Here is a 10,202-nt window from a genome sequence, read left to right on the forward strand (position 1 = left end):
TTTTTTTTTTCAGGATATTTTAAGTCTCAGGTCCCCAGCCGGGCTAACCACTTCCCAGTTATTAGTTTTTGGTGGCTCCACAGGTCCCTTAATTCGACTGGCATGTGTCCATCCCTTCTCCGCAGTTCGGATTGCAGAATCAGTTGTTAGCAGGACTTGATACGGTCCTTCCCACTTTGGTGTGAGGGGGTTCTCTTTCCAACTTCTTATCAACACCCAATCTCCGGGTTGTACTTGGTGTAATATAAAATCCAGTGGTGGTCTTTGAGCTAGCATTCCTTTTTCCCACAATGCCTTCTTATACTTCATTAATTTTATTAAGTACTTATTGATATACTGATCACTTACATTTGGATGTGTTTGAACTTCTTCTATATTATAAGGCATACCATATAACATCTCAAAAGGGGAAATTCCCAAATCTGCCCTTGGCTGAGTTCGAATATTCAGAAAGGCTAATGGAACACATTTGACCCATGATAGTTTTGTTTCCATTACTAGCTTAGTAAGTTGTTTTTTTATTTCTCCATTCATTCTTTCTACTCTCCCAGAACTTGGAGGGTGCCAAGGGGTGTGTTGTTCCCACTTTATTCCTAATGCCTCCGACACCTCTTGAGTTATTTTTGATGTAAAATGGGGACTTTTGTCAGAGTCTATTGTCTCTGGTACCCCATATCTGGAAATTATTTCTTCCAATAACACCTTTACAACTGTTCGTGAAGTTTCCCTAGATGTAGGGAAAGCTTTTACAAAATGGGTGAGATGATCCACTAGGACCAGGAGATATTTAAGTCTCCCTACCTTTGGTAGTTCTGCAAAGTCAATCTGAATATTTGCAAAAGGTCTTTTTGCTAAGGGTCTCCCTCCATAAGGTAATTTTCTGAGATTCTTTCTATTTGTTTTTAAACATGGGAGGCAGCTTCTAGTAATTTGCTTAGCTAAGTCTCGAATACCTGTGCTCATATACTTTGCTGCAAAATAATCGATTAGTCCTTGTGCTTCCCAATGTGTCCTTTGATGCATTTTTTCTAATATTCTCTGAGCTATGGCTTTTGGTAGTACTTCTCGGCCATCTGGAAGGAACCATCTCCCCTCTGAGTTTTCTATCGCTCCTGTCTCTGGGAGTTTTAATCTCTCTTCCTCAGTAAATTTACTTCTTAAATCACTATCCTTATGTTCCATAATTTCTTCATGCCCCCCTTTTTCTTTTAGGACCATTGTCCGTAATGCCACCCGTTTTGCCTCCTGATCTGCGGCATTATTTCCCCTACTCCTCAAGTCCATTCCCATCTGATGTCCTTTCAAATGAACCACTGCCAACTTTTTGGGCCCTCTCAGGGCTTTTAATACTGCAATTATGAGTTTTTGATGGACTAAATCTTTCCCTTGGGAATTTATTAAACCTCTTTCTTCCCACAGTTTACCAAACGTATGCACCACTCCATAACTATATCTGGAATCTGTATATATTGTCCCCTCCTTTCCTTCTAATAATTCCAATGCCCTTAATACTGCATACAATTCACAAGCTTGGGCTGACCAAGATTTGTCTAATGGACCTGATTCTAGGACTTGCAAATCAGGTCCTCGTACAATGGCATAGCCTGTTTTCCTCTTTCCTTCTATTACTCTGGAGGACCCATCCACAAACAACTTTTCTCCGCTTTCTAATTCCTCTGCTTCCAAATGAGGTCTAATTTTGGTTTGTTCCTCAATTGTAGTTATACAGTCATGTGTCAGGGATTCGCCTTCGGGTTCTCCATACAAAAATGCAGCCGGATTTTGTAAAGTGGTGGTTTCTAATATTAAGTTTGGGGCCTCAACTAAAATTCCTTCATATTTTAGAAGTCTAGCATCTGAAATCCACTTATCCGCCTTTTGTTGTAACACACCCCGAATATTATGGGGGGACATTACCTTCAAATTGCTATTAAAGGTGATTTTCCTAGCTTCCTCCACCAGCAGGGCACATCCTGCTACTGCTTGCAAACAAGTTGGCCAGCCCTTACTCACGGGGTCCAAGATCTTTGATAGATACCCTATCGGCTTCTTTCTCCCTGCCCACTCCCGAGTCAAAACTCCGAAGGCAATTCCATCTTCCACATTTACAAACAAATAAAAAGGTCTCCTTAAATCTGGGAGACTCAAGACAGGAGCATGAATTAAACTTTCTTTTAGCTCCCGGAATTTTTCTGTATCTTCTAAACTCCATTTCATTAATCCCTCTTGTGTCAATTTATGATATAAAAATGTAACTTTGCTACTATAATTTTCAATCCACTGTCTACAGTATCCTGTTAATCCCAAGATTTGACGTATCTGTCTTTTATTTTTTGGAATTGGTAATGATAAAATTCCTTGTACTCTTTCAGGATCTATCTTTTTTTTTTCCTTCTTTAAGGTAATGACCTAAATATCTTACCTCTTTTTCAACGAATTGGAGCTTTGCCTTGGATACTTTCAATCCCTTTAAACCCAGAAAATTTAACAACTTAATACTCTCTCTCTTTACGTCTTCTTCCTCTTTCCCAGCTAAAAGCAAGCCATCCACATATTGTATCAAGGTCACTCTTGGGTCTATCTGATAATCCTGTAAAATCTGTTCTAATGCTTGCCCAAATAAATTGGGGGATTCGGTGAATCCCTGGGGTAATACCGTCCATCTCAGTTGTTGTCTCCTCCCCGTATCTGGATCTTCCCATTCAAAAGCGAAATAATCTCGACTAGCCTCATCAAGAGGACAGGCCCAGAATGCATCTTTTAAATCTATAACACTGTACCACAAACTGTCAGGCCCCAACTTACTTAATAACGTGTACGAATTTGCAACTACGGGGAACCGTGCTACTGTGCGTTTGTTAATTTCTCTTAAATCTTGTACCAAACGTTATGTCCCATCTGGCTTCTTTACTGGCAGTATGGGTGTGTTAAAAGGTGACATACATGGTTCTAATAGTCCCTTGCTTAACAATCTGTCAATTTCTGGTTTCAACCCTCTTCGTCCCTCAGGTGACAAGGGATATTGTTTTATTCTGACTAGAATTTCTGGGTTTTTAATAGTAACCGAGAATGGGGTTATCTTCAGCTGTCCCACACTCTCAGGTGTATACCACACTTCTGGGTTTATTTTTTCTTCATCTTCTATTCTTAAAGGACATAATCTTATTTTCCACTCCTTATCAACTACATCTAAATGTATTCCCAATTCAATAATTAAATCTCGTCCCAACAAATTATAATCTGCTTCTGGTACTAATAAAAAAATTTCCCACCCCAATTTTTGACTCTGATTCTATTATCACATCTTTAATAACCCCCACTTCAAAGGGTTCCCCCTTTGCTCCCACTACCGTGGCAGTTTCTTTAGATATACTACATCCTGTAGGTAAAAACTGAATGGTTGATCTCTCAGCTCCAGTATCCACCAAGAATGTTATTTCTTGGTGCTGGGGACCCACTTTTAGCTTTATCAAGGGCTCTTTAGGGTGGTCTTGGGTCCCTAAAAAAAAGAGCCCCTGACCTCCCTAGTCTTCTTTGAACATCTTTTCATCCTGGATCCTTACCCTACATTCTCTTTTAAAATGTCCTTTCTTTCCACAGTAAAAACAAGTTTTAGCGTTTTGTTTTTCTTTTGAATCTCTCATTGGTCTCTGTTGTTTCCCTTTCCAGGTTTGATCCCTACTCTCTCTTACAGCAGCCGCCATCATTTTAGTCTGCCTCTTCTGAGCCTCCTCTTCTCTTCTAACATACACTTTTTGTGCTTCTCTCAAAAGTTCATCCAAACTTCTATCTTGCCACCCATCCAATTTTTCTATCTTCCTCCAAATATCCTCCCAGGCTTTTGCCACAAATTGTGCTTTAAGCAGTGCTTGTCCCAGTTGGGTATCTGGATCCATTCCAGAATATAATTGAAAATTCTTTCTTAGTCTTTCTAACCATTCTGTAGGAGTTTCATCCTTCTTTTGCCTCTCATTAAATGCTTTATTAATATTATGACCCCTTGGGACTGCCTCCCTAATTCCCTGAATTATAATAGTTCTTAAATCCTGCATGTGTACTCTATGGGCTGGATTCTGATGATCCCAATGGGGATTTTGAAAGGGGCCATTTTACATCTGCCAGTGGTCCCTGGGCATGCTGAGCATCCCAGATGCGCATTCCTTCCCTTCTAATCATGTTTCTCTCTTCTGCCGTAAATAAAATACTCAAAATAGATTGTAATTCTTCCCAGGTGTATATATTAGGTCCTAAGAATTGATCAACTCTTTCTGCAACCCCCAATGGATCTTCCAATAAATGCCCCATCTCCTTTTTAAAATCTCTGACATCCCCCGAACTAAGGGGGACAGATATAAATCCTATTCCAGCTTGGGGGCCACCCATTGGCATCTCTCTCAATGGGAATAGGTTCTCCTGTCTCCTTCTGAATCTATTCCTGGTAATAGGCCCCACCTCTGGCATGTCTAAATCCTCCTCCTCGGGATTCGGAGGGGGAGGGGCTCGTGGTGGTGGTGGTGGTGGTACAAATGGAGGGGGGGGGATTATCAAAGCATCTTCTTTTCGAGGTTTCTTTTTCTTTCCCTTCCCCTCCCCCGAATTCTCTGTCAACCTAAATATAAAAGCCTCAGGATTTACTACCCGGATCTCTGCATAAGCACTTTCCTCTGGGTTAAAGGGAATCTTTGTTCTTACCCATGAATTTAATTTTTGTTTAACCCAATCTTCAGTTGATCCAAATACAGGCCAAAATACATTCCTTGAAATTTCCTTTCCTCCCTGTATTTCTACACAATAATGAATCATTTTTGCCTTATCCTTATTTTCTGTTCCTGGGAAATGCTCCCAATTCTCTAATATAAAACCCAACGGACTATCTCTAGGTACGGGTGGAAGTTTAATAGATACAGGGTGCTTGCTTCTCCCCTGCCCCATTCTTCCGGAGTGCCTTCAATCACACAGCCGCTTTCGCTTCCCCTTGTTTGTGGCCCACGCCCTCGCGGGCTAATGGGAACCGCACTACTGAAGGGCCCGAACTCGCTTGGGGAATCCGTCGACCAGTCCCCCTCTCACACACACCCCACTCGCCACAATCCGGGATCCCGACCCCGACCGAACGGTTCCCGTAATACTCACGCGTCCTGCGTCTTCGTCCGGACTCTGTGCACAGATTTTAAGGGGTCGACCGGTCTCCCTTTTGCTTATTGCTTAGATCTTTTAGGTTCGTCGGTGCAACTGAGGCAGGAACCGGTCCTCCGGACCGCTAAATATTAAAGCGGGGGCGCCCACCGGTGGTGCCGAGTATCCGTCCTGCAGATTGCATCCGAGTCACGGGACCAAATTTGTTATGAATACACTAGAAAGAAATATATAAGGAAAGGTTTTATTAATTATAGCAAGCCAGCAATAAGCAAAGTCGGCGCCGGGCGGCAGGGAGGAGGAGGAAAAACCTCTTCCCACGGAGCTGCCGCGCTTCCCGCTTCCGTGTTTGTCCTTTTATTCGTTTCGGCCTCCTGATGATGTGGCTTTCCTCTGGCGTTTCTGCACATGCGTCTCTGGTCATTAGATGATCTTTCTCTGCCCTCTTGTGGTCGTAGAAGGGAGGCTCCAAGTCTTCCTCACTCCTACTCCACTGACCTTTTCTCACTGTTTCTCTCTCAAGGTTTATCTTGTCCTAGTGTTCCAGGAATTTCTGCTAGTCTGTTATTAATTATGCCAGCTTCAGCAAGTTAGTGGCCTTCAGCCCCTTCTCTACTTTATATCTAAAGTACAATTTCGCAAAGCATTCTATCATATCTATATATTTAGGCGAACAAAAGAGTTTCTATCTATCACAGAGAGCTGCCTCAGGCAGTTCTCAGGCCTGTTCCCATGGTTTCTAGAAGTCACTTTCTCCTGCCAACTGCTCTAGTGTTAAATTAGGTTTGTTGGCATCTTTCATATATGATGCGTCTGCCAATTGCTTAAAATGTTTCTTCCACTGCCTTTCCCACAGCATATATTCTGATGGGGAGAGAAGACAGTTCATAATATTTTTAATGTCATGGGACACCATGACATGGGCTGCAAAGGTGGCTTCCAGTAAGTGTTTAAAAAAATGAGAGCCTTGACTATGCTCCTCAGTGGCTGCACAGCACCTGCAAATCCCTGTAGTCTAGGGACTCCCATACATTTATGAGTGCCCCTGCCCTGTTCTTCTTATATACCACAGGGAAAGCTAATATTGTTTTAGACAGGGCTGAGTCTCCTGCCCGCGTGGCTTCCCTTTGTACCTCGGCCCAGTGGTCTTCACATTCAGATTCTGAATATGAGGGCTCACTGCTCTCATCTCCTGGTGGGGATGGGGGGGCTCTTGATGACAGTGCATGGCTGTTTCCGGCAACCGGTACTGGCTTGCTTGTGAGCATCTGAAGAAGCCAAGATGGCTTCCTTCCGGTTGCCGCCATTCTGACTTCCAGTCCTCATGTTGGGAGGACTGGAGGTTGGAGTGACATCGGGAGTGGAGCTCTGGTAGGAAGGGGCATGACTGGGGTCCACAACGGGGAGGAGTTTCCCGGTGGATGGGGAAGGGCCTAACGCGGTTACACCCAACGACGCAGTGGAAAGGGAGGAGGAGCAGGGCGTGGCAGGAAGAGAAGGGGTAGAGGCGGGAAAGTGGCCATTTTGAGGTACAAGGGCAGGAAAACTGGCGTGTGAGGGAGACAAGACGGCAGGGCTGGCCATGTTGCCAGCGCCATCTTTAGCATTATCATGAACCGTGGGGGATATAACTGGGTATGTAAGCATAGGGAGGAAGGTAGAGGAAAGACCCAGAAGGGCATGGCCAGTACCATCCTGGCAAGGGTAGAGAGGAGGTGGGGGGGTGTTAGAGAGACGGAAGCAACCCTGTGCCTGGTGGCTACGTCCAGCCACCAACTGCCCCTCAGATAAGGAAGAGGGTTTAAGGACACTCGGAGAGGTTAATGGGGATGGGGGTTTTAACTGGGGATTCCAAACACCCTCAACATTTTTCCCCTCTTTCTCAAATGAAAGAATAATAGTTTGAAACAAAGGAAAAAGCTTAGCAACAAAAAAATCTCCATCCGCTTGAACCATGTACAACTTTCTCTCCACATTGTCCCAAAAATCTCCCAACTAAACAGAATTAGAATCAACTTTAAAATGCTTAAAAATCTAATGAATAGATCTCTCCAATTCCTCTTTTGAAAACTTAAAATTTCCCGCATTAAGGGTGCCCACAACTTGGAGGTAAAAATCTCTCTCAAGAGGGCTCAGCTTGGGTCTAGAAAACTGATTCCCCATCCTTTTCACTCCCCACCCAGCAGCGAAATGCAAACTGAAATAAGAAAGGCCAAAAAAACCCTTGAGAGTATAAATTTACAACTTTTCTTCGGCCGATGCCAATGGAGCCAATGGAAAGGTGGTGGGCAGGTGGTCATCTGGTGGCCGGTCCTCAGGGGCTCTTCTGTCTTCTGTCTTCTTGGCCCCAGATGCTCAACGAGGGTCCCAGTCGCAGCCCTTCGGATTGCCTCTTGCTAGAATGCGAGAGGTTCTCCTCAAGGGGTGGCAGCTCCAACAGCAACACACTCTGCAGTTAAAACGGCAGGCGGACGCTTCTTCCGGGGCTCTTCAGATGCCCCATGTTGGGCGTCACCTGCCGTGATGGGGTCGATGGCAGGGAGTGCCACGACTACTCTGAAGAAGCTGTCCTGAAAAGGACAGCTCAGGGGCACAGGCACGTCCCTTGCCCGGCGAGTGATCTCAGCTCAGCGGCAGCTTGCAGACGACGCGGAGAGAGCGATTAGAGCGCTGTATGGCATTCCACCGAGAAATGGCCTTTATTATAACACAGTCCTCAGTGAAGGGAGCCAGTGACAGCAGCTCTCTTCAACTGGGGAAAAACCACAGTATATATAGGGAAGGAGAGGGGCGGGGGAAACTTAGATACAAGTAGCAGGGTGGAATGACAATGCACCAATGGGGTGCAACAGTTTAACAGAAAACAGGAAAGGGTGTCTGGGAGATACATTTCTCTCACTATGAGGGGAAGTGCCTGGCCTAGTATGAAGCTTTCCAGGGGAGTGCCAGCACTCATCTGTTTGCCAGTTCCTTGCCCCCCACACTAGCAGTAGTTCAAAGTGATCATTGAATTGACAGGATAATCTCCTAGCCTTTGGAGAAGGCTATTGAGCAAAACAAACCTTTGGCAGAGGCCTGTAATTATCTAGTCTAAATTAAATCTTGATGAAAAGCAATGCTTCTCTTAAAATCGAGGTCATGAGAAAGAAGGAAAACTTCTCCCTTGTTGAAACGATGATGGATCAGTTACCAAGCTGTTCTGCTCTTCTCAGGGGTGTCTCTCACAGCTCCCCTTTGGAACGTGTTTGATGGAGAGATGTGGCCATATACCCGTGCATCCTGCCTGGACCAACTTCCTCTCTTGGCAGCCCTTTGTCTCTGGACCAGGGGCAAAGGCTTTCCCCACTGCCTGATGCTGCTGCTTCTCACTCTGCTCACCTCACTCCCTAGCTGTTTGGGCTCACCTGTTTTACAGTAAAGAAATGGGTGCTTCAGGCTGTGCAGAGGCTGGCTCTGCCCACTGTGTATGAGCGCTTTACTGGCGGGGCGGGGTAACACAGATGTGGCTCTACTCCTGCTGGGGACGGAGATGGAGATGGAGGAGGCCTTTGTAGTGGCAGGGGTGTGCGGTGCCTCACGGTGTTCCTGGCGCTGCTGCAAGTGGGGTGGGGCCGCCGGGGCTCTCCACACAGCTCCGGACTCCAACTCCCTTTTCCATTTTCTCGACATTTGGGGAGCTGGAGCATGGCTTTAGTTTCTCTTTCCGCAGTGCAGGCAGCATCCCGGAAGGGTGCAGGCTGAGCCAGCACGGCAATGCTGCTTCCAGGCACAGGCTGCTGCTGACACGGCTGGCCGGCCCAGCTCCAGCCAGAATGCTACACGCCTGCTTCTTCCCCTGCTCTTGCCCCTCCCCGCCGCCATCTGCTGGTGGTTTGGGCATCCCTCTGGAGAAGGGGATCACACAGGACCCCAAGCTCTTCTGTCTAACTGTTATAAATCCATATTGTGATATTGGCTTTTCGCAAGTATTAAGATGAACGTTATATGTTATATGCTTTTGCTATGTCTTTTTCTCCTGCTAGCAAGCTTAGGTATAGGTCGAGAAGAATTCTGAATGTTAGAGCGAGGTCCTGACTGTTACAAAACAAGATAACTTCCAGTGGACAAGATGATGGGGTCCAGACTGTTATCAGCACTGACCGCCTGCAGAGGAAGGAACCCCAGCCCAAATAAAATTATGAAAAGAAGGAATCAAGCTTCTACGATACATGCTCTAAAAAGATGGCTCCAAGGAGTGGCTATGCAAACTAGTTCTTGGAAAAGAATGCATTAAACTTCTACAGCAAAAATAGATAAAAGGAACATTCCAAAGACACCAGGTGTGGTCTTGGCAGAGAGAGAGGCACCTGACCCTTTTTTACCCTTTGATTTCTTATCATTGTCTCCTAAAGGTCTTTTTGTTTATATTAAACCTTTTATAATTTATAAAGCGAGTGAACCTCATTTTTCACATCCCCCACCTCCCCTGTTCCTCCGGCTGTGAAGACCTTTACCCTGCTGGTCCTGGTGGCTGTGCCTTGCTCATGGCCTGCTCTGCTGGCTCCTGTGGAGACTGGCACAGGAGTCCTCCCTTCCCAACTCTGTAGCATCAAACATCCTGTCGGAGCACCACTTGGATTCACGGGCGTTCCAAAACATATTTGTTTCTTTCCTAAGTTGCCAGTCAAACCTCTTGCTTACCTCATTGATGTCTTACATCCTATGCATGTCTTTTTGTCTAGTTCAATTTCTGAAGAGCAACTTTTAAACTTCTGCATACTGGAGGGAAGTGGAGTCTAACCCCACCAATTTTTTGTTTGTTTCTTTTTTTACTTCCTCTTCTTCAGTTGTGAAAGTACAACGCAGAGTACTCTCTTTGCATGCTGAAGTGTGGCTACTATTTAAACCTTTATGTACCTGTCCTTTAATTTTCTTGTATCAGGCCACTTCCTATTAGTGTAGCTCTGTATTTTGAATTAAAAACTGTTGGGTGATTGGGCTGATTGCAGGTTTTTGTTTGTAATTTGTTTCTGCAAAAGCATCCACATATGGTGGGTTTAGTGCTAGCTAAAATCACCAGTGTACCT

At 45.1% G+C, this 10,202-nt stretch overlaps 1 protein-coding gene across 1 annotated transcript; it reads right to left on the bottom strand.

Annotated features, from left to right (window-relative positions):
• Nucleotides 1-9: 9 nt before the first annotated feature.
• LOC147654485 (protein NYNRIN-like) lies at nt 10-2,217 on the bottom strand. Its single transcript, XM_086883804.1, has one exon. It carries the CDS (start codon nt 2,215-2,217, stop codon nt 10-12), a length of 2,208 nt encoding a protein of 735 aa, XP_086739930.1.
• Between the last annotated feature and the right edge of the window lie 7,985 nt (nt 2,218-10,202).

The sequence above is a fragment of the Cyanistes caeruleus genome, chromosome 3 (genome assembly GCF_971803275.1).
Source record: "Cyanistes caeruleus chromosome 3, bCyaCae1.hap1.1, whole genome shotgun sequence".
Taxonomy (NCBI): Eukaryota; Metazoa; Chordata; class Aves; order Passeriformes; family Paridae; genus Cyanistes; species Cyanistes caeruleus.